Genomic DNA, 24,957 nt, shown 5'->3' with positions numbered 1-24,957 from the left:
TCTGATCAAGAGTGTCCTAAGCGCGCCGTGTTCTCTATCTCCAGGAGCAACTATGATCGCAGTCCAGCTGCAACCAGACAGTCCCGTTTTCCGGCCAGGGCTGGCTGCTTTCTGCCTGCCCCTTAATGCCTCTTGGCATGGCGGAGGGGGCGGGAGGGGGAGAGAGCAATTCCAGGTACCCTCTAAATGAGATGAAATGGGTGTGAAGGCATGTCACAGACTGACTCAGCATGCAGGACTGGCTTCCCGGGAGGTAGATGGGACTAGGAAAGGGAAGGAGAAGGGGCAGAGAAGACAGAATAGGAAAGAGGAAGAAACCGGACAGCACCTGCCAGGAAGGTCAAGGAGGGATGAAAAGGACAGAGACAACATGGAATCTGCATGTAAAGAAAGGTCTTTCCCTGGCAGATTAGAGTCAACATTTTACATACAATTCATCACTGTTTTTCTTCCTGTAGCACCTGAGTCCCCAGTGCCCCCTCTCTGTGGTACAATCCCTCGCACTCCTCCCAAGGCTTTGTTTGCTCTCTGTCTTCTCAAGGCCTCCTGTCGTTTCGTGCTAAGAACAGGACAGACCATGGGGACTGGCACACTGGACTCTGCCTTCTTCAGTGTCATGGCCCAATAATCCTATCACTATCGTGGGAGGGAGGGGGTCGCACTTCTCTTTTTTTTCTTTTTCTTTTTTTAATAAAAAAGGTTTTACTCCCCAGGAGCAAATAAATCATTTTGAACTACTGATAAACACTGCTGCAGTGAAAAGAAAGATGGCTACATGTATGCAATAGCACAAATTCAGTGTAAGAACAGCTGTGTTGACGATTAGAGATAAAAATCATTTATCCATTACCCCCCCCTTCCCACAGACCAAACCAAGAGGATTCCCATAGGGAAAATGTCTAACTCAAAAGCTCCTCCCTTAGGGACAGGGGGCATGTCATTCTCTTAAAAGTGGAAAACAAATGGCCGGTCTCCCCCCAATGGAGATGCTCTCAACACCCCAACTGGTGGCAAGACTTCTGCAAATGAAGACACACATGTGCACACACACACCTTCCAGCTGGCCCTCCAGCAGCCACAGCCACTATCCCAGTGCCCAGTCCTCCAACCTCAGGGTTCAAAGCCAAGGGAGAGGTGGCAAGGCAGGGATGGATGGAAGCCAAGGGAAAAGTTCTTCCCATCCCCACCCTGCTGGGCCCTGAGGGTTTCGAGCAGGCCATGCTCTTCTGGGTGGCTGGGGGGAGGCCTGAATGTGCTGGTACCCCAGGGCATCCAGTTCCCCCTAGTCTCTCACACCCGGATGTGGGACCACTAACAGCCCTCTCTGCCCCCCAGTTCTTCCTGGATGTGCAGTGTATGGGTGTTTGCAGCTAACTCCACATCATCCCCAACCTTAATAAGGGGCCTATATAATGAGTCAAGAGAAAAGGAGGAATGGAGGTGGAGGAGTAGAAGCCGGCCGGGGTGGCAAGCTCCCCATCATGCCTTTCCTCTTGGGAGGCTGGTGGCTACAGTCCTCAGCTCACATTCCAGTGAATATACATTCACTACATCTAGGCACAGGCAGACGACTAGGCCAAGGTCATCACCAAGGGTCCCAAACTCCCAGCTGTCACCCACTTACCTGGTCCCTACACGAAAGCCCCACCCTCCTTACTCCTGCGCTCCTACCACAGCACATAAGTTTCAAGTAATAGCAAGTTGTAGCAGTAGTTGTCACTAGCTCACAGTGGTTCACGCCATCCTGAGGATGATTACAGCAGATCAATCAGAAACAAGTGAGGGTTACACAGGCAGGGCCTGAGGGTACTACATCGGCCACTCACAACTTAGAAATCAATGAGGGATCTCTAGAATTGAGAGCCTTTTCCAGTTTGTGACTTTAGAATACAACCCAAAAGGAACAAGTACCCTCTGTAGACTGCATTTCAATTAGCACTGCACAGAACTGGCAAAGGCGGGGGTGGGCCCAGCCAGGGGAGATGAAGGGGAGTGCTAACGACAGGCCAGCTGTTCCCACTCCGGTTACTCTTTGACCAGGCCAGCACCTCAGCCCACTGCCCCCGCCCCGCCTCTTCCACCACATCTCCTGACAGAGCCTCTTCCCTTTTGCCCTGTCTTGTACCTGCTCTACTGAGAAAAAGGACTTAGGCTGCAGCCTGGGCTGTGACTAAAGCAGACAGATCACAGACATAGGTAGACACCACCCTTCCCAGGGGCAGACAGAAGGCAGGGATGAGGCTGGCCCTCCTCAGCTGGCTTGGTTTTGTACCTGAGTGTAGGACTTCCCCAGCGGAAACCCTGGCACTACAGCGGGTCCAGGAGCTCTGCCTCTCATGCAGGCTGCACCGAGAGCAGTGAGGTCAGGTCCTGGGCCACCGGTAGGAACCCTGCTGACTTCCGGCTTTGGACTCCACTTTGCCATCATAAGCCCTCAGCACTCACTCAGACCTGCCTGATGACTGGGAAGTTTCGCACTGAAAACGGATTCTTAGGTGCTTCTGCTCTAACTTAGGGCTGTGCACTGCTCAGTACACGCCATGCACATTTCTGCTTCCATGCTTTTGGTTCATGTGTTTCTCATCTCACTGTCCTGCCTTCGCCTACAACCCAAAGCCTCACCCAGCGCCTCAGAGCCTTCCTACATCATCTGGTCTACCCTGATGTTACCCACTCTGAATTTCTTTAAAGAGTTCTTGATTCCCTGCCACACTGAGTCACTCTCCAATTGCTTCATGTGTGGCAGTCACCTAAAAGTTCCCTAAAGCCAGATACCACACCTTCTGACTCCTGTGTTTTCCACAGTACCTGGCCCAAGAGCCAAGCAAACACATACGAAGGAATAACTGAAAAATGATGCGTAGCGAAAGTGGTTACAGAAGAAAAATCCCAGAGAGCTGCACATCAGCCACCCAGTGGATTCCAGACTTCAGGCTCTACAGTGAGGGGTCGGGGAGGGGTGGCACTTTCTGCAAGGTGGCAAGTTAATCTGCACCCTCAAGAGACAAGACTCACAGGTTAAGCCAATTTCTGGGATCACAGTCTTAACTGGTTGGTAATACTACCATGGAAGCCAAGGAGAGAAGCACCTCCTGACAAATCAGAGGTGGGCTGTGTTTATGCTACAAAGCTCATTTTGTGGGCCACCTCTTTACAGCCAAGTAACAATGCAAGTTTCCTCCCCATTCAGCTGCAAAGAGGAAGACTGGTCATTCTATGCAGGTCGTAAAGCAGAAGGCCAGTGCTTCCAGATGAGACAGTCCTATAAATTAACAAGTCACGGAGGCCTCACTCCAAACCATCAGGAAACCACAAACCTGACAGTATTATTTATCTCATGAGATGAGACAGATATAAAGCACAGGGGTACCAAAAGAAGCAGTCTAATGGAACACTTACTGGAAAAGAGTAATAAAGACCAAACAGCTAAATTTTCACATCTTAATTGCAAAAGTTTCCCCAGAGTAACTCTACAGAAAAGCAAATTTATAATGTTACATGATTTGACAATGGCCTGCTTCAGGAAAAATTAAAGACCATTGAAAAGCACTGGAGTTTTTCTCCCTCCTCCTCACTTCCACCTGGAAGATAGGCAACTCTGAAATCAGCATCTGACAGAATCCCAGTGAAAGGAGGGCAAACAGGATCTGACTCAGGAAAATGTTTGTGTTGCCAGAAAAAACAGAGGAAAATATAGAAGCCCTTGCTACCTCGCGTCCCAGAAGTAGGACGACAGTGATAAACCCAAAAACATGAGATGTAATGCTCTCCTCCTCCTAATCTAAGGACGTCCCATTAAGGCTGAGACACTAGAAAGCTTTCTCTAGGAAGAGGACAACTTGACAGCTTCGTTTCCCACCTTCCTGCACATTCCCTCTCACTAGCCGACAGACATATGGAGGTAAGTAAGTAGCACTGACTCCTAAGTCACGGTACAGTTTGCTATTAACAATCTGGAAGCTCCATTACCTTTAGCAGCCCATGACTGGAGCTCTGAACTGCTCAGGTGATGAGAAAATCTAGTGCCTTGACAGCTGGCAGAAGCAATAGGAATGAATTACCATGACCAGGGTGAAATGTTCAGTTATCTTGGGGAACAGGTTGAGGGTGGAGGAAGAATGGGGCTAACTTGAGGTCACAGAACTTAGGAATCAAGTAAAATAAAACAAATCCAGCTTCTATGAGAGGTGATTCTGTAATAGGTTCCTAAACCTTAAAAAGAAAGGATGCAAGGAGTCACAACTTCCCCAGCAGAAGCCATCTGCCAGTTTCTGTCCGGTTATCTTCTGTCTGAGACCACCCACCTTTCTTTCCTGCTCCCACTGAAGCCACTCCTGCTTAAAGAGAAGCAGGTTCTCATCCTTCAGAAACTCCCAACTCCATTTGCACTTCTGACTCCTTTTCTTCCCTTCTTCAAGGTCAATGGTGAAAACTCGCATTCTGCCTTTGGCACCAGCTGCATGACCCACACTGGCGGTCCCCCCTCCCCCTTGGACCTGCTCACCCTCACACCACGTCCAATCCAATGGGCACAAACCCCAGCTGTCTTTAAGGTGAGTTTTTCATACTGAGAAATGTAAATGTCCAAAACAAAACTGGTGAAAAAGGAACAGTGTTGAGACTTCTTCCAGTTTTCCAAGGAGCTCATCCAGTTCCCAGCTATCACAGGGGCGGATGCAAACGGCGGAGCCCCCACTCAGAGAGTACGGCTGTGTGCTTCTTCCAAGCCCCAGGCGGCGAGGGGAACCAACGTCTTTGCGCAAAGGATCCCAACCCTTACTACTCCCTCTTGTTTTTTCTTACTCCTCGTTTCATAGTAGCTTCATTTGGTTCTTCAAAATTGGAGCTTGGCAACCAAATGGCTAGGCAAAAAAAGGGAAAAAAATTAGAGGGGTTCAACCGAGTGGAACCAAAATGGAGTGAAAGAATAGCCCAGCCTCTGGAGGTAGAGAAGTACAGCTCAAAAGGAGAATGGAGTCTGGCTAGCCAAACACTTCTACAAACACTGCAGCTAGCTAGGGATGTAGCAATGGCCTTTGTCGGAGGGGCCTGAGCAGCCTATGACCTGAACGTTCCAAAAGAACTAGTAAGGGGCGGCCGGTTAACTCTGTTGGTTAGAGAGCAGTGCTCTTAACAACAAGGTTGCTGGTTTGATCCCCACATGTGCCACTGTGAGCTGTGCCCTCCACAATTAGATTGAAACGACTACTTGACTTGAAGCTGATGGGTCCTGGAAAAACACACTCAAAATAAGTTAAAAAACAAAACAAAAAACTAGTGAATATGTCCTACCATCATGCCTAACTTCCCCTTTCCATTTCCCTTCTCAGTTTTCTACCTACTTCCCCCGCTTTCTCCCCTGAGATTAAAAAAGGAGCCGAGCCCCTAAAATAACCCTTTGAGAGCCAGCTAGAAATAGCTGTAGGTCTCTGCAGCTTCTGGCCATTGAAGAGGGTTGACATAATTACCAAGGCCAGTGCAGCTTCTACCTTCTAATTTAAGAAGGGTACTTGTTCAAGCTGTTACACTCCAAGCACCCTGGCATGAAATTCCCCAGGTAACAGACCAAGTAGTCCACTCAGAACTCCCAAATTAAAATCAGCCTTACCAACAAGAAGTCATAGGGACCAAAATTTTACACTTGAAAGACCTTTCCTTCGAGAAGTGTTACTTCTCTTTTTTCACGGGGTCCTAGGGTCTAAATCAGGAGCAAGTACAGCATGATGCTTATTCTTTGCCACAGACAACAATCCCTGTGTCACAGGAAAGAGACCCTGGAAGTTCAACTCAATCCTTAACCAACACATGACTGCCCCCCATACTTGCGACAAATGCCTACTCCTGATCTTATCAAGTCCCTTCCCACCTCAGTGCCTTTATACTTATAACCTTCCAAGGGTGCAGTCAGGTAACTGGGCCTCCCAAGTTCCCTTCTGCTTTCCCATCCTAAGCTCAACCGCAAAGGCACCAAGCAGAAACATGCTCCTAAACATTAGGGGATTCCGATGCCTTAGGAGACACTTCTGAGGGCATATAATTTGCATATAATTGAAGCAATGATAAGAGACTGTATACCCAATCCAAGATCCTTTAAGTTAAAACTCTGCAGCCTCCCAGCTACCATTTGCTGATCTCTCCTCTTCATTCCTTCTCCCTGGTTAATCCTTATTAGCCCAGCCCACATGCTCTCCCCCAATAACACAGGATCAGGGACTTCCAGAGCCAAGACAGACACACAGCTGGGTTCACTTTAGCCATGGCTCAAGAAAATCCATGGGACATAAACACCAAAGGTCACTCTTCTGTTATGCAGAGAACAGAGAGGGTGGAGAGATTAAAGCCCCTTCTCACTCTAAGGCTGTTGCTTCTGTGGATTTCCCCCCTTTGTTTTATGTGGGGGATCTGGGGAACAGAGAGGTTATAAGAGAAGCAGAAATATTCAGTGCTTTAAAAGGACATTGCGCACTAAGGCAAGACGGTGGTGGGGGTGGGGGTGGGGTGTGTGTGTGTGTGTGTGTGACTGCACCCCAACAGTGAATCACTGGAAATGTGAGACCTTGCATGTAAACCCACACTACCAAAATCACTCCTCTCTGGCAATTTTGTTCCCTATTCACCTCTACCTTTCAATGCCATCTGCAGGAACCAGTATTCCAAGATTTTTTATGGGAAAATGAGTAGAGCTGTTAGTGTAGCAATGGGAGAACAGCCTCTTAGATAAATGAATTCCTTAGCTAATTCACTTATTCCATTGAACAATTTACTGTCAGTGGCCCAAATCAAACTCTAACGAGAAGAGTGAGCTCTGTTTCCTCACCCCCCTATGCCAAGCTGTGGGACACAGTGGAGCTCTCACTGAAGGGCATGCCTATTGCAATTAAAGGCATGCTTGTGGTACCTTTGATGAAGCTTCCTTCCCCTTTGGTTTCCTGCTTTATATGTCATTTGTACAATATCAGGGGGATTAGCCGAAGTCTGAGAGCAAGCTGCACACTCAGCGACGTGTGCATGTTCTCCTCCACTTCAGGGTTAGCCTGCACGTTGCTTGGCAAATATTCTTTAAGCCTCCCTGTCTGTCTGCTCTTCTCCCAACTGGGGTGTGCACCCCTTGGGAACTTCATTATCAGACGTGGTAACTGTGGGCAGATGCTGGGAGCAGGGGTATATACACAGGATGGCAGGGGGTGGGGGAGGGAAACAAGGCCCACGCATGATCACAACTGCCCAGGAAGAACATGGCTGGACAGTGAGGCAGAGCTCATACCCTTGGTGGTGACCAGCAGGGGCCCCGCGCTACGTGGAGGGTTCTACCGCTTGCTTCTGTTTGGAAATGAGCTGCGCTTCCTTTAGAGACAGGTAAACCTCTTCCTGAGGATCATAGTAGTAGAACTTTCGGATATAGGAGATCAGAGGTCTGTAAAAAAACACAAGAGGGATACACACCAATTATCATTTACATAGATTATTAAAAAAACACCACCTTTGTTGAACGCTTTCTATCAATCCTATGTGGCTGAGATTACACCGAGGACTCTGCTACCCTAACAGAATCCCCACTTTCTCCTGTATTATAGCTCTGTCTCCTTCCCTCCACCCTTCATAGAGACTGCAGAAGGGAGGCTGACACACACACACCTTGCTCCCTTCTGGCTAGAAATGTGACAGTTCCCGAGTTAGGTGCCAGGACAAGTGAAAGGAGCTGCCTGTGCAGTCAGCGTGTAGGCCTCACTAACATCGGGAACTAACCCTCCCTCCTGCCCCCAGCCCTAAAGACCCCATTGTACTTAGGCAGTGGAAGATCCGGGATGTGATCTATCCGGACGAGCTGCCGGATTCGGAATCTGCAAAGGTGCTGGAGGGATTTGACATTGCTGAATCGGGACACTGGATAGAGCAGCTGGACTGGAGTTGGTGGCAGTCCTTCAAGAATGAAAACCAAGAGAAACATTCAGAGGGAACAATGCAGCTAACTACAGTCTCCCTTATGAAGGGAGTCCAGGGAAGGCAAATGGGGTTCTTTATAGTTCATCTATGTGTTCTGTGCAAAAGCTCCCTTCCACAAAGGCCTGCTGATTTCCATTTGCAGAAGCACCACCACTAGATTTCACACTCAAGAGAATCTATTCTCCCCAGCAGAGGGCCTCCCTAGCGTCACTCTTAACAGCCGAGAGTCTTGCTCTTAGAACAACCCAACGAAAAATGCCAAGCTAGAGACTTTACTGGGAGCCAAGTGGCCAATCCCAGGCCTGAGGCTCTCAGGGAAGGACAAGAATCGAAAGCACCCCTCCTGGGGATGGGGGACAATTGTTCAGCACATCTAGCAGTACCCTGAAGGCGAGGACTCAAAAGGCTATTCAGCAGGGTCCCCACCAAATTCCAACTGACAGGCTGGTAAGCAGAAGGCAACAGCTGAGATCAAAGTTTACAAGCCTATCACTTCTGCCATTTACTTCAAGACGGGACAATCAGGTTTAATCACCTCATATTCCCCGCCCCCCGCCCCCCCCCCAACCACCCTCCTTGCTTCTGAAATTTTAGGCTGGGTACAGGAACAGAAAAAAAAGAGGATGATGCTATTAAAAGCAAAACAACTACAGTAGCTTGGGCAAGCTGGAATCCCCCGTGCCTGCTGACTGATGCCAGCCAGGCCCAACGGGAGCCCCCCACTCAGATTTCCTCAATTATCAGCAGGCTCTGTGTTGGGAAATTCCAACCCCCCAAGAGTCTACGCTACAGAACGGAGACACCCAGAATGGCAGGGGCACTGAAACAGGTTCAAAGAAACAAAGAATATTCTAGTTTTAATACACAAAGGGGCTGTGGAAAGTAAATAAGCAAACTGTTCTCAGAAAGAATCTGAGCTGCAAAATCTTTGAATTATTTTTTCAGCCATTGTCATATCAAAAAAAATTCTGTAGATACAATTTGTTGGAAAATAAAATATCTATTATTTTTGGAGTTTAATTTCAAGCAGCTTTTTAAATTTTGTTTCAAGGCATGAGAAGAAAAAATTAGAGCTTGCCTCCCAAAGCCTTTTCATGGTTGTTGACACTGACTTTCTAAAACAAACAAAAAATTAAAATACATATTATACTGCTACTCAACAAATAAGTTTATCTTAAAAACATTTAACTCATATAGTCTTCAAAACTGTACTTTTGAGCTAGATACCACTATTATTCCTATTTCCCATGTGAAGAAACTGAGGCCTATTGGGCTAAGAGAACTTGTTAAAGCACAGAATCAACAAAGCTGGCCTGCCCTGAACACCTGCTGAGGAAAAGTTTAGCCCAGGGAACCTCTGTAGGGGTGGGGAGGGGGTGGTATATCCAGGAGTCTCCTCAGAACAAGCACTTGTCCCTATGTGTGTGTGTGTGTGGGGGGCCCCCCCGGCAGCGGCGACTGTCCAGGCCAGTCCCAGCACCTTGGTTCCTTCATGACCAGCCTCCCTTAGTTCTCTCCTTCTCACTTCTACCCCTTCAAGTCTAAGGTTTATATTTTGAAGCTCTGTAGCCCCCCTCCACCCACGTGGTTGGCCCTCTCCTCATACATCATTGAAAAAATAGAATTGACACATGAATTTCTCTCTTGAATATATTTAAACTTAAGTGATTTTAAAAATGATTTCGGGTTCAAATGCCTGTTTGAATTTACCCTTTCTCTCAGGTTTTTAAAGTATTCTTTACTAAGTTAAACTATGGCAAACAGAAAGCTTTTGGGGGTTGGTTGTAATATTGCTAAATTCAACATGATGTGTCAGAGATAAAAGTAATTTATGTATCTAATTATTTATTCCCAAAGACGCAATAGTATAGGACGTGTGCCTAAAGAGATCAGGCTAATAAGCAGCATATAATTATGATTGTTTTCCTACTTGAATTTTAATGACCATACATAGGTGCCTATTTAATTGTGTTACTTTTAGCCTTAGGTTCACAAATAGCAATTTGGAATCTGTTAATTCTGATATTCCCTGGTGTCAACCTGACCATTTACCGTTTGTCCCCAAACAGCAAATAATTGGCGCTCTCACATCAGAACCAGTTAATAGAAGAGGTTAGCACTGGAAACAAGGTAAGTGATACCAGTGCAGCTGAAAGGGAAAGGGCGAGGTGAACAGTGAACAGTAGGAACCTTCCTCTGGTCCTCATGCCAGGGGTTCTGGGCACCAATGCAGTTACCAGCTACTTCATTATTTTCTCTTCCTCCAACGTGGACCAGGTTAGGGGTGACAAATCTGGATTTCAGGTCTAAGCACCTGAACATGGTCTTTCTGCCACACCAGACTGTTCCCTGAAGACCAGAATTATGCAGCCCAAAATGTCAAAAGTGCTAAATTGAGACACCCTGGGACACAGGGAAGACTTGTCATTGAACAAGCAATATAAGCTTTATGATGGTTACAAAAGAGGAAATGACCAATTTCCTTACAGTTGTATAATTCAAAGTGTGATTAAAAAAACAATAGGTAATGGGGCTGGCCTAGTGGCTCAGGCAGTTAGAGCTCCATGCTCCTAACTCCGAAGGCTGCCGGTTCGATTCCCACATGGGCCAGTGGGCTCTCAACCACAAGGTTGCCAGTTCAATTCCTCGAGTCCCACAAGGGATGGTGGGCTGCGCCCCCTGCAAGTAAAATTGAACAGGGCACCTTGAGCTAAGCTGCTGCTAAGCTCCCGGATGGCTCCGTTGGTTGGAGTGCGTCCTCTCAACCACAAGGTTGCCAATTCAACTCCCGCAAGGGATGGTGGGCTGTGCCCCCTGCAACTAGCAACGGCAACTGGACCTGGAGCTGAGCTGTGCCCTCCACAACGACTGAAAGGACAACAACTTGACTTGGAAAAAAAGTCCTGGAAGTACACACTGTTCCCCCAATAAAGTCCTGTTCCCCTTCCCCAATAAAAAATCTTAAAAAACAAACAAAAAAAAACAATAGGTATTTTCTCTTCATCGCAAATGATGAAGAGTCTCCGGACTAAGGACATGTTTGCTTTGAGTTACGGCTTTCCCAGGGTCAGAGGTTTCGTGCTAATCCAGTCATTCTCTTTTTGAGACTGCGGCCTGGTGCTAGGGGCTTCGTTTATAACTGTGAAATGGATCAGACTGAGATGTAATCAGCAACCTCAGATTTGTTATGACCATGTACCAACACTATGATAAAAGGGGAAATCAAGCTCAGGTGCCATCATTTTCACCAAGGGCCCCTCCTCTAGATGCTAATTATTCCATTTATTCTAGTTACCTTCCTTCTGCTCCTTACTTGCCACCACTGAGAACGTTCCCATTAGTCCCACCTTTATGATTCCTACGATCCCTGGCATGCCCTGCCAGTGCATCCAGCTCGAGATTTGAGCCAGAAAAACGTGACACTTTATCCTAGCACTGCAACCCACTGTACCTCAGTTTCTCAATCTGGAGAGAGAGAGAGAAAGAGAGGCTGTAATGTCCCTTCAAAGGATTTTGTAAGGATTAAATGAAATAATACTTGGCTCCTTGTGGGCATTCAGTTATCATCCCAAAGTCTGAACAAACGGGCTCTTTTTCAAATGTGCTAGGTTAAAATTCCTGGTGCAGGCTGACGGCTCAACCTAAGTGCTATGACTACCTCTTCTTGATGAGTCCTCGCCTCTAGTAAGTCAACCTCATGGAACGCCCAGACCTTCATGATAAGCAAAAGAGTGCAGCAAACAATGGTCAAGGAGAACACTGGCTTTGCCTCCTCTGTCCCAGTCCTTCAAAGAGAGGTCACTTAGGGTCCAGGGGCAAACACTAACTCTGCTCTGCCTTTTCAACTTGATTACATTTTCAAGTACAAATAGATACCCTACCTGTAGGAGTCACCATACATGAATATTCCCAGAAAGACACCCTCCACTAACAAACACAATTCTGACTTCTTTGTGTAGTCTTCACAAATCCCAATAAACTCAAGTTTCCATTTGCTTAGTGCTACTTCTTGCCCATCACAGAGTGGTGGTAAATAAAGCACAGGATTTGGAGTTAGTTGGGCCTGGATTTGAATCCTGGCTTCAGCACTGACTGATCAGCTATTTGACTTTTACAGTAATTTCACTTTTGAGCCTCAGCCTCCGTTTCCTCACTGGCAAAAGAAAATAGTCTTACCTGTAAATAATAGATCAATCTATTAGCTAAAAAAAATCTTAGCGAGATGTAAATAAAGAACCTGACAAAGTTCTGGGCGCATGACAGACAATAAATAGCAATCATTATAATCTCTAGCCATTAACAATGTTAGTTAAAATGTCTACAGACAGGGCACATCTGTGGAATGAAATGAGCTACACCTGAGGAGTCCAAGATTCCATGGCCTCTCAACACTACAAGAAGATACACGCTCCAGACCCCAGAATCCTGAGAGGATTTCCCTGGTTCACCTACAGACAGAGCTTATTAGCCTGTCCTTGCTGATCACTGTATAGAACTTAACACATGCTCTTACCTTTATCTGCCTACCTGATCCCCCTTTGAGGCTATGAGTTCTCTGAGAGCAGAGATGTGGCTTATTTTTGATACTAAGTTACAAAAATAAATGTTAAATAAATACCTCCCAAAAGCCACAAACTTTACAAATTGCTATGCAGAGCAATTCCTATAAGAAAGGATTCTAACTGTTCCCTTTAATCAAGTCAACTGTATGAGACCCAACTGTGTTGACAGCACTGAAGCAAATACTAAATGAAGTGAGAATTAATACAGTTCGCACCCTGTCACACCTTATTTAAATCACCAAGATTATAAAACACATTCCTGCAACCTGGCTCGATCCTGTTACTGATATTCTGCCTGAGGCTCTCCTGCAACTTCTTTTTAGAGCAATTTCTTGGCATCCTGTATGTTTACAAATCTTACTTTCATTCAATGGGAAAGAACGATGTTCTCATGTGAAGTTCCGTTTGTATCTGACAAATGCTTCAATTAATGTGCTTATCACTTTACTTTTCCTAACACTATACAGCTTCTCCCCCTTCAGTAGCTATTACACAGATAACTTCCTGCTGTGTGGGCAGGAAGACTATATAACCACACCAGTAAGGCTGGGAACTGCCTGCCCAGTGTTCCCAAATGGAGAGAAGTCTTTGTAGTCAACAGTGGTGGGGATATAAGCTACAACAAAAGAACCTACTCTTTAACAGAAAGTTTAGTACGACATGGACAAAATCCAGAACAGACTGCCACTGAATTCAGCCTTCTTGACACTCACCATTGCCTTTCTAGTGAACCTTCTTTTACCTTCCCTGCTCCTGGGGAAATGCCCTGAGAACTCTCACCTGTTTCACATTTAAGTGTACGATGCCTGGATTAGGGACAAGGAGACATCTCTGGATATTAAATATTCACATGATGCCTGCACATCAGAGGCAGGATCAGTTTTTTCCTTCACGTGGTCAGAGAAACAAAGATTCCTTCTCAAAATATTGATAGATTAATGTACAAGCATAGGGGATTAACCACTGAACTCTAGAGTGATTGCCATAAAAGCCAGAACACAAAGCTTTAAGTAACTGTGGCCTTTTTTTTTTTTTTTTTGGGGGGGGTACATTTTGATACTATACTGGACCATACCCAAGTAAGTTCAATAATGTAGTAACTACAGGCTTACCTGGAACCCTGGATCTCAAGAAATAGAGAAACTTCCCATTCTTGGAGTGCATGATGGCTCTCTTAATGAACTCCACCACTGACTGACAGCGATCCTCAAACTTAGGATGACACCACAGGCTGAAGGTTCCTGCCATGGAAAATTAAGGAGACGTAAAAATGTAAAACTGACTTTTAAAAAGTCTGGGAGGTTGATTTGAACATTTTTATGATTCTCACTTTTGGGAGGGTTGTTTATGGGCAAGTTGAGTCAGACAAGGTCCTTGAAGCCATCTGTTCCTGCTTGTTCCACAATTAATGGAAAGAAAGATGTTGCCTTTAATAAGACATAAATTAGGTCTTACGAGGCTTTTGTTAAACAAATAAATAATAAATTCCATGTCATAAAAAAAGATACAAAAATACTCTGTCCAGTATGAACACTAATTCTTCAATCATGGACTGTAAGATTAAGACTGCTGTAGCAAAAGCAAATTTAAATGACATCCTCTCAAGAAGATCTAAGTCTGCAAGTATTCACGGACAGTCAGGAAAGACAAGATGAGCAGTTTTGTGGGTATCACTCGTTCATGTGTGTGCTGGGCACCAAAAAATCAAATTCTAAGTCTTTTCTCTTTAACTTCTAAATTCTACGCCCCAACATGTTACAAAGATCCCACTCCAAACTTGAGAATCCCAAAGGCAAAAGGGAATCTGAACTCCCACAATTTAAAACACACACAAAGTGCCCCAAACGAAAGCACCCACAAAGGGGACACCGAATCACTCAGGAGAACTGCAGATCTGAGTCTCTCTAGCTACTCTTACAGTATCACTTAAAAAGACCAAGACAAATGTTCCACTGCAAACTGGCAACTGAACAGCCCACAAGGCTTCTATTAAAAATTCCATTTATTCACGGAAGAAAAGTCCCTTTGAACCAAAAGTAACTGGAGAACCATTTGAAAGCGCCCTCTCATTCCTGGCATCTCACCTATCAGGAACCTAGAGGTCAAGCATTTATTCATCATTCCCATGGCCTACTCATTAACCACTTTAGAAGGTTTATAAAAATACTTCACTCTGAAATGCTTTATTTTGCATTTTGTTTGTTTGATTTTTGCTTTCAGGAGCGGCAGGAAAACAGGAAGCGGGCTACCGCAGTTATCTAACTCATTCTCAGGTCTCTGGACTGAAGTTCCTTTCTCTTCCCGCATCTCTGAGGCAAAGGTGGGGGCGGAGGAAACTATGGACAAAGCTATGCTTAACAGCTACTTTCTGCCTCACGAGAGCAGCTGACCAAATAAATCCAGCACTTGGTTGAGAGCAGGAAAGACGTGGTGCCTGAGAAAAGCGTGACAGAGACTCTTATTTGAGATGAATGTCCACTCCCGTTCATTTAAGGCGATCACACGTGGGAAGTGTGTGAGGCATGGGAGGAGCAAGTCCCCAAAACTCTCCAAAGTTCTCTACACTTTCTAAACTTGTAGCAGATGGAGGTATTTCGACAAGTGACATATCACCCAGCCCTACCACCAACGAGCATCACAAGTTTCTGGCCCAAGTCAAGTACAGAATGTCCCAATACAAAGTCAATCCAGACAGCAGTGCGTACAAGTCATCTTCTAGACATGACGGCAACATTCAGCACAATCCGCCCACAGAGGAGGAGGTCCCACCAGGGAGGAAGGCAGACCGTCCAAAGCACGTTGATCCCACAAACTCTCGGAGTTCTACGACTATTACCTAAGAGACTACAAAGCTCACAAGAGAGGTAATTATCATCACCATGCTGCCTGCAGAAGAGGGGATGTGACTGTCAGGCAAAGAAATTCAGAATAGAGCAGTCAAGATAATCAACACTAAATTCCCCTCTTTGGATGTACGATTTAACAGAAAGTATCTCTAGATATTAAGTTTAATTATGAACAAAGCTTGGGAGAATTTGTCTAGCTTAATCCTTCCTTTTACCAAGAGCATGGTTTTACTGGCTTTGTTCTGTTCTTCAATAGTCTTGCTCAGGTCCTCCTATTTAGGATACAAGACGCTGACAATACTTTTAAATAGAATTCTTACTCTCTTTCCTACCCACCCCCAACATTTCTTCTAGTGATTGAAACCAATGCCCGTATCAGCATCCAATTGAGTCTATGAACCTTTCCCCCATTCACAGTTCCAATTCTATGAATTCTTCCTATGAAAAAGTCAAATAGCAAAAGCAGAGACAGGCAAGGAAGGAAGAAGGCTTACCTCTGTAGTGCTCCATTCTAGTGTGGTGGGTGATACCCTGTGATCGAAAACTGAGGCTCAGGATATAACGAGGATCAGAGCTGTCTCGTACCAGGAAAGAACCATCTGGTTTCCCTTTCAGCTTCATCTCTGCATCTTCCCAATTCATTGGTCCCCAATACCAACCACACTATCAAAGATAAAAAGCAGTCAAGTGGTTAACAGAACAGAAAAATATCCAAGTTTTCAGCACAATCTATCTTACCCCAGGAGAACACCCCCACTTCCAACATGGTTCATAGGGAAAAGCTGCGGAGAGTGTTTCAACCATTAGCAATGAACACTGGGCTCATCATACTCTTAGCCCTCCGAAGTTACAGAAGAGGAATTCTGCAGTTCCCTTACCAAGGCCGTACAAAGAAAAGGGACCTGGGTCAATTAATCTGCCACAATCAGCTTAGACTATGTAAACACTTCTCTACAACCTTTATCATGTTCGATTTTTTTTTCTAAGATTCAATTTTACATCTTTTACGGAATTGATAATATCAGCATATTGCTTTATCACTATAAATATAGAGGCAAGGAAATGACCCTTCCTCTAAAAATAATAAAAGGGGAGCCTGGTACAGAATTAGGGAGCAGGAAGGGGGTAAGCCACCACTGCTCAGGTACCACCTACCTTCTCCAACTCTCGAAGGCTGGCTGCAAAGCTGCTCGAGTCGGGCCGGTAGAGGGGACACTGGAGGTGTTGGGGGGGCTGGCTGTGCAGGGATTCAGCTGCTCTGATGGGAGCAACCCGGGGAAATGCATCTGCAGGGCAAGACCGTGGTGGTCACTTGTTTACCCTCAATCCTCCCAACCATAAGCAGACCCTCCCCCCAAAACAGAGATGCTAACTGAAGAGGGGCAAAGCATTAGAAGCTAAGCTGGAAAGGGTGGAAGCCAAAGCAGTGGGAAAGAGCTGGATGGGCGGGAACAAAAAGCTGTGTGGGCTTGTGTAAGCTGTGAAGGATGGGTGGGGGCACTGAACCCCAGGAAAGGGGGTGGGGAGCTGCTCACTAACCTGACTAAGGTGACTACTTCAGGACCTTCACCAGCCTAGAGCGATTCCAACTTCTCCCACCTCGAGGTGAAGTGCCGGTAAAGCAGCCTTGGAAATAGTGACTCGCTTACTTGCCCAGGAAGTGTAACGATTTTGCCAGGCAAGTAGAAAAGAATGCTGATTTCATTTATTTTATTCCTTGGGTACTGGAGGCTGGCAAAGCAGGTATGGGCTACTAAATGCTTGGTACTTATTTACAAGGCTGCGGTCAGTATGAAAAGCTTAGAAAAACCACAGAACTTTGAAAACCAGCAACATATTAAACCTCCTCACTGCCCTGAAATTAAAGTAGTTTCCCAAGTGATATCTACTTAAGCATTAAAACAGCAGTCTCAGCAGCAAAACGACGAAAAAATTCAATAGTCTTTTATCGCTAACAAAAATCAGGTTCAACTCCATAAAGAAAACGGGTTAGAAACACCAGTTCTTGGCCTCATTTCCAAGTAGTTACGGTCTAGCCAAGGGGATGAAATTTAAGCTTTCTCCTAAGTTCTGTTACCATAAACAGAATTCTCCCATCCTTCAAAAGTTTATCACTTTGTACTCCCAACTCTTGCAAGTGTTGCCCCTAAGCTAAGCTAACCTGGGGCATGGGGTGGAGGTGGCGGAGGTAAGGGGAAAGACTGCAGGGAAGACCCCATCGGAGCCACAAGGACAGATGTAGGCAGCGTCCCACTGATATCATCTAGAAGAGAGAACAAAAGCAAGAGGTTCAGAAACAGCACAGAAAGAGCAAGGGGAAGCAGAGGAGAGGGAGAAGGATCATCAGGCTGCCCTCTGGGGCACGATGGCCTGACCCTCACCTCGTTTTTATGCACAGAGGGCAACAATCATCTTAATCTGGTTTCCTTTGCTTGAAAGCAGGCAAGTAAGGATATTCCTAAAGTAGCCTACTAGCTACAGATTCAGGGTAAGATAAGTACAGATCTAATCCACACACGGATAGTCAATGTTATAGCATGCAGGTAAGAGACCCAGTCAACCGCTTAAGTAGATGATGGGGTGCTGAGAAAGAGACAGGAAATAATTGGGTCATCATTAGAAACCCAGGAGCTTGTTTGGCTCCCGGCAAAACACAGGTCCCTGGAGCTCCCCCTCCCATTAGGACAAGAAGGCAGAGGGAAGGAGATTATACCTAGGAGGCTGAGGCTTCTTCTTGGAGGAGGAGGGGGAGTTGGAGGGTGTGGAGAGGTCAGGCCCCGCTGAGAAATGTCCACATCCACAAGCGACACTGTTTCACCTGAGGGATTCACGGAGCAAGCATGTTATAGAAGCACCTTGCCCAAAGCTGAGGCCAGAAGCAAAGGCAAGCAAAGGGCAAGCAAAGGAAGCTAGAAGTCCCTGGCTTGCAAAAAGCTCCAAATCTAATGCTCCCAGGGCTGGAATCACCCCCAAACACCTGGGAAGTCCATTTTAAATTCTATCATTTCTTTGCCCTGTTAAAGGTCAAGGACTCTTTAGGACAAAAACATGGGATGCCAGCGGAAAAGCCAATTAATTGTGGTTCTGCCACTGACAATATAACCTTGAACAAGGGGTCTTCTTTATTCAAATGGAACCCATACCATTTATTTTTTACAGATTTGTATACCACTTTCTGCCTTAGGGAGCATGGCAAGCAGCTTGTTATAAGCCCAAATGGACATAGAAAGCAAATGACAGAAAAACATAGTAAGAATCACACGGTAAGCTGAACACAGACGGAGGTCCCAGTGTTAGCCCCAACTTCCTCCTAAATGGCTTACCATGTCTCTGTTTTTCAGAAGATTCACTCATAAGAGAAACAACCACTTCAGATATCAACTAGTTCCTAATAGCTGAGGCTACAAAGGCTGAAAAATACATTTACAACCCTAATAATGAACTACTTCCACAGTCAGCCAAGAGTCAGATAAGCTTAGAGGAAGCTTCTCAGTAGGAACTTGATGGGGGTGGCACGTGGTTCCTCTTTACTTCCCAGCATGTCATACAGGTCTGTTCTCTGCCATGCGCCCTCCTCCTTGCCCCCCAACCCCATCTACCCTCTTTCCACTGGAGGATGAATGGTACTTTATTAACTAAGGTTGACAGCCAAGAACAGGTTTGTCTTGGTAGGTCTGATCCATAGGTCAGAACTCAAGATTTCTCTAAATTTAGCCCTTAGGGTGTTATTTCTAACATCTTTTTTCTTATTCAGGATGCTGAATTAGCTCCTCAGCTAAAATTTTATTATTTCCCAGTTTAGAAAGTGAGGTCTCTAAATTTAAAGTCAGGAGCTGGGCTTTCAGAATCTAACACACAGTTTTTTTTTTACGAAGTTCTTGAACACTAATTAAGATAAGCAGAAAATATTTTCTAAAAGTCATCAGTGGAAGTTCTAGAAAGCTAGTACTAACTCATCACACAGCTTTGTAACTGAGAGCCTAGCTGCCCAGAGCAAAATGCAACGAACTCAAATAAGTATGTTTCCTGAAGGGTCAGAGATGTCTAAATTACAGGTGTAGCGCCTCAATACAAAGATGTAATTCAAAAGAGCTAAGACTGTCTGAAACAGAACACCAAACCTGAAACTACACGTGGGTATTCTTTACTTTAGATAGGAAACAATTATTAACTAGAAAGACACGCTGCTACAGGACAAGATTCTTTAATTCTGGGCTAGAGACCTTCTCCACCTGCGCCTGTTACAGCACCAACTCACTTATTCTGGCAGCTCATGGCCATCTACGTAGTAACGGGGGTTCCACTAGCCTGCTTAACATCTGAAATGTCCATATCCAAATCATAATTCCAATCACCTTTTGAGAGACACAATATCTAAAAGAGTTTGAAATTGGGATTTTTTCTTTTTAAAGGCTTCTCAGCCACAATCAATGAGTACCCAGTTTCTGAGACTTAAGGCAGTGCGCCAAAGACCTTTTCTGCAGCTTGTGCAAGCAGGAGCCTCACGTCTGACTGACGTAACAGTCTCCCTCTCTGAAAAAGTTCCCCGTTAACGAGAAGGCAGTTGCCCAAAGGACATCCAGCCCCTTTCCTACTTTAGCAACTGTGTTCTCTGCTGCAAGAGGAGAGACTTAAATTAGGTACAATGAAGAACTCTTGACAGCTGCAAGAACTGCCAGCCCCTAAAATGGGTAAGACAAGAGTTCATGTAATCCCCTTTGACCAAAGTCTTTAAAAATAGACCAGATAATCATGGATCATGTATATCAGATAAGCCATGAAGCCCTTGGAAGCAGGAACAGGAGCTGTATGACTTCTAGAGAGTTCTTTATACACTGCGAGCCTATACATTTATAATTCCTCCTATTAATTTATATGTGATGATCCTGAACTAAGCACTGTGTAACACCTAATTACCAGCAAACAGTCACTACTCAAACTATAAAGCATCCAAAGTCAAGAACACATTGGGCATCATAAAAACAGCCTCACCCCAAACCCAGCAGGCACGGAATGAAGAAAATAACTGTAGCCATGCCTGAAGCTCCCTCTGCGATCCATCTGTAAGTGTGTCCGAGCAGGTCTCATAACACTTGGGCTTTCAGATGTCAAAAGAAAAAGAAAGAGATCACCCTTACCTGTGAACAGGGGGCTGAAGGAGACCGGAGAAAAGGCACTTTGAGTTCTGGTCAACCTGGGTTTCCTAGGGGGTAAGAAAGCACACAGAGGGAATGAACACAGATGCACTTAAATCACTACACTATTCAATTTCAGACGCAGGAAAAACACAGCAAACCCTAGTCATTGTCAGGAATTTTCTGTAATAAAGTCTAAAATTTAAAGGGAGAGAATGAAATAATTAAGGCAATTCCTTAAATAGATCTGGCTACAGAATTCACAGCCTATAAAGCAATGAGAAATTCCTTTGGATCTTTCCACACCTAGCGCATTAAGAGAGTAAAACATCTTGAGTGATAATTAGCAAGTCCATTTCTAGAGGCAGGAAGTCTGGATGCAGAGTTGATTTTCATACGGGAGCCAAGAAAAAGGCTCTTGAGCTGAGCAACAGCCTTCCCTCTGGGCCTGCCCTAGGAGCAGGAGGTCCCAAAGGGAACCAAGGAACACATTAGGACTTGGGGTCAGCACTACAGGATGCACGTGTAATCTTCAACCACTAAGACCTCTGATTTTTGCCCCCAAGCCATAGGTCAAAGCCATCAGCTAACAAGGGGGCCTCCTCAGGACATCTTTGGCTGACCCCCTTCCCCTGTCTAAACTGCCAGTCACATAGCTGTCCCCATGACTTCTCCTTGATGCTGCTCCAGGGAACCAACTGGAAAACCCAGATCCCCTGTGAAAAGGTAACTTTGCTTTGTACCAATTTCAACTGGCTTTTCAAAGAGAAATGAAAGAAATCCAGACTCTGACAAAGACTTTCTGGCTAGAAATGTGCTAATATCAAAAAACTCACCTCAGGATGACTGAATTGACTACAAAGGAAAAACTTGTGGAGGTGAAGAAAATATGCTCTACCTTGACTGTGGTGGAGGTTATGATGACTATACATACTTGTCCATATTAATAAAACTAGACACCTAAAAAAAGATGAATGTTAGGTGGTATATAAATTATACCTCAATAAACCAGACCTTTTAAAAACCCCACCCCCGAATTGTGTGCCTGACTCCAGGCCTTGTAGCTGGCTCACCTTCCAAAATCACTCTCACCCAAAGGACAAAATGAAACTTCAACTGCACCAACAGAGCGGGGAAGAAGCTAAGGAAAGCCAAAACGAAATCCTATTTAAAATTATTGTACTTTAGATCTTTATGCATTTATGTTTTAACATAGATATCTGAGCTTCTCAGAACCCACTTCAAACAAAATTTCAAAATCTTACCATGAAGACTTTACTCAGAAATAGCCACGATGCTGGATTCCCTCTCCTGACATCTCCCACGCCCTCTACAACCTCCTCCATGCTGAGACTTAAGAAAGCTAATGATGGTGCCCACGGTGAATGTCCCACCCACGGCATCCACAGGAGATGTGGCTGCATCAAGACACAAGCACACACAGTCCCTCTGTTTATAAAAGTTGCGTATGACAGTCTGAAGCTTCGTTCCAACACTCCCAAGGGCTGAAATGGAAAGCTAATTCCACTGGACATGAACTGTAAGACTGAAGAGCTTCCAAGCTGATTTTTATTTGAAAACTGTGGGTACAACATTAAACTCAGCAAGTAGAAATCTAAAGCACTGGCCTTTCAAAGGGTTCACACCTCAGCCATTTGGCCATTTGCCTCTTTTCAAAGGAAGCTGCATTACTCTGCCATCTGCCCATGCTGGGGACGAATCTCTTCAGTGCCAAGCACTGAAGAACGGCAGTACCCAAATGCACACAGCTTGTGGAGGGCTTCTCACTCCAGCTCATCTTCTCCCCCGCCCTAGGCATTTTGAAGAAGAAAATGATAGGTTCTAGGATCTAGAAAAAGAAATACATATGAATTTAAACCCAGGCAGAGCCATTTAAGAGCCCTGGGATGGTTGTGGAATGGTTTTTTCTTGGCAAATAAGGGGGCCTCAGAGCTGGAAGCTTGGAGAAGTAGAAGGTCTAAGAAGCTGAAAGCTAGTAATAAATATGAGTGCTTCCTTTCCTCTTTGGGGAGATGCTGTCTAACTGAAAATCCAAAGCAGTTTCTGACTCAAGGGTCCTGAGAGCATTCTAATGGCAGTCATTCATGAAAAGACCAAGCTAGACGACTATAAAAAAACAAAGCAAGGGAATGATTAACATAAAACTGAGGATGGTGGTTAAGAGGGGGCGGAGGGAAATGTAATCAGGAAGCAACACACAGGGGTCTTGAAGGTAACTGGTAACATTCTATTTGCTAAGCTTAGTGATGAGTACCTAGGTATGCGTTTTCTTCTTATTATAGTGCACACACTTTACACACCTCCTTTTGTATGTATGAAATGGTTAAGATGATAAAAGTCCAAGTCCATTCTAAGGTGAATATGCTGTTTTTTGGAGAGTATCATAAATGATACAGCTCCAGGTAACATCTGTAAGTAACAATTCTATACCACATTCCCATGTTATTTTATTCCTCCCTAGATCACCTTGACAAGCATTAGGGAGCAAAATGAAGCCACTGTAACTCTGCCAATGGGTCACTTGTCTTTTTGCAGCAGGAAAATTTGAGGGGTGGGGTGGGGAGGGGTAGGATTTGGTGGGCTATGCCTCAAGTGGCAGAAGAGGACCGGAGTGGCAGAAGACCTTAGGCAAAGGTCTTCTTTGAGGGTGAGCAGTCCTTGTGTCAGCTATGCATGGCTTCTGCTGCAGGTAACAAAGAAACAGAACGGAACAGGCTCAGTCCATTCCCACTCTGTAAATTACTAATTGTGTGGCAACAGATCTGGGGGACAAAAGGTGTTAAAAGCATTAGACTAGACAGACCGACAACACACACTGAGAAACCATTGGCTACTTTTCAAATTCCTTGAAACCTAAAATATAAACAATGAAATAGTAATGGCCTCCCTCTCTTGTTTATAAATCCCCTCTTCTGATGTCCTAAGATTTATACATGTCCTTTTCTAAAGTAACTTCCAAACAAGGGTGTCCAAATACCAGGTTTTGCAGCCGTCATTTACCTCTGCCCCTGCTAAAGCATACAGTGCCAAGTCAGCCAGCCTGTGCCATTTCCAACACGTCATAAGCCAGTGTCTGTTCATGTGCTACAGGCACAAAAACCATGTGTTCATTTTTAGTTCCAATACACAGACATCTGTGCAGCAAGGTCAGATCCAACACTCCATCATAAACCAACTAAAGAACCTATGGAGGGAACTTCCAGGGAAAAAGCCAAGAGCGTATGTAGTCCAAGCTCTAAAACCTTAGGAATGATATTAGAAGGAAAAATATTAAGGAGTGAAAGACATAAGACTCAAATGGACAGACAGAGATTTCTGAAGCCAGGCTGCTCATTCCAAAAGAGAGTTGCCAACCACAACCACTTCGTGAAGAATAGTTAAAAAGAACAACGGAGTATGGACCCAAAACCCAAACATAAAGTCAGAACTCCCTCCCCATACCATCGAAATCATTTTGCTCTCAGCAGGTCATGCTATTTCTCAAAAAGACCCCCTAGACCCAAAGACCCAAGGAAACAGAGAAAAGGGTTTCTCATATCTGCCAGGTCTGTCCACAACAGCAGGGCCCCAAACCGATGCCAAGGCAGCCTGCCTCTCTCCAGAACTGTATTTCCCCCCCAAATAGACGAGAAACCACTACAGAACTGTTCTCCATTTTTCCACCTTACAATTATGAAGACAGCTGGTAACAGCCTCAACTGTTAACTAAGAAAATAAACCTTGAAAAAGGAAAAAGTACCCATTTCCAACAAAGTGTGTATTGTGTAATGATTCAAAAAGGATCAGATCAAATGCCATTTCCCACCAAATATAAAGGAAGACAATCAGCTCAACATATGTGAAACAGACAAGGGAACTTCGCTGGTTTTCCTGAAATAGCAAGTCTATATTACACTGAAGCCCACAGGCATCAAGCCCAGCTCTGTGAATTCCAACATATGTGTTAAAGGCCTGGCCCAGTTCTCCACAACAGAAACCTAATTTCTTGGTGGGCCCATTTCTTCCTTCGCTTGAAAAAACTTCTGTAAGCTAACTCATACTAGACTTAAGACTCAGAATATCCAGGCAGGTCCACTTAGCAGACTCTAAAGCACCTGAAAGGAACTAGAGTTTTGCTTACTGTTAAAATTTGGAAACTGTTAAGCCTTATAAAATGATTATAGGAAGTATTTTGTAGTGATAGTTGTGGGGAAGGTAGATGTTAAGAAAAGCAAAGAGAATCATGCCCAGAGGTTATTGTAAAAGCCCCAAATTATACAGCAAAGACTGCAGACTCGTAATTACCTCCAATCAACAATAAGGAGGAAGGCGTATAACTTCTGGCAAGAGACAGATTTCTCACAGCTTCCAGGTCCTACCAATCAAAACAACAGAACAAGCTAAAAATCCAAACTCATCCTTCCTCCCAACAGGGCAAACTTACTTAGGAGGTTCGGATCTACAGAAATC

The 24,957-nt window shown here is 44.9% G+C and overlaps 1 protein-coding gene across 3 annotated transcripts in view; it reads right to left on the bottom strand.

The window, feature by feature from the left end:
* Positions 1–667: 667 nt before the first annotated feature.
* Positions 668–24,957, bottom strand: part of SOCS7 (suppressor of cytokine signaling 7) — a 27,672-nt gene continuing 3,382 nt past the window's right edge. Inside the window, exons 2-10 of one of the 3 annotated variants that reach the window (XM_074320530.2) lie at positions 20,491–20,555; positions 18,066–18,170; positions 17,514–17,615; positions 16,508–16,638; positions 15,847–16,015; positions 13,619–13,747; positions 7,785–7,920; positions 7,265–7,414; positions 668–4,862 (exon numbers count right to left, since the gene is read on the bottom strand). In XM_074320530.2, the coding sequence (XP_074176631.1) occupies positions 7,294–7,414; positions 7,785–7,920; positions 13,619–13,747; positions 15,847–16,015; positions 16,508–16,638; positions 17,514–17,615; positions 18,066–18,170; positions 20,491–20,555 (958 nt within the window). In that variant the 3' untranslated portion in view covers positions 668–4,862; positions 7,265–7,293. The remainder of the gene's footprint in view (positions 4,863–7,264; positions 7,415–7,784; positions 7,921–13,618; positions 13,748–15,846; positions 16,016–16,507; positions 16,639–17,513; positions 17,616–18,065; positions 18,171–20,490; positions 20,556–24,957) is intronic. The other 2 variants (XM_074320528.2, XM_074320529.2) reach the window with 2 other exon arrangements.

This window comes from Rhinolophus sinicus, chromosome 12 (assembly GCF_057876585.1).
Source record: "Rhinolophus sinicus isolate RSI-liver-muscle chromosome 12, RSI-T2T, whole genome shotgun sequence".
Classification (NCBI taxonomy): Eukaryota; Metazoa; Chordata; class Mammalia; order Chiroptera; family Rhinolophidae; genus Rhinolophus; species Rhinolophus sinicus.
Note: the sequence above shows the minus strand (reverse complement) of the source record. Positions and strands in the feature narration are given on the sequence as shown.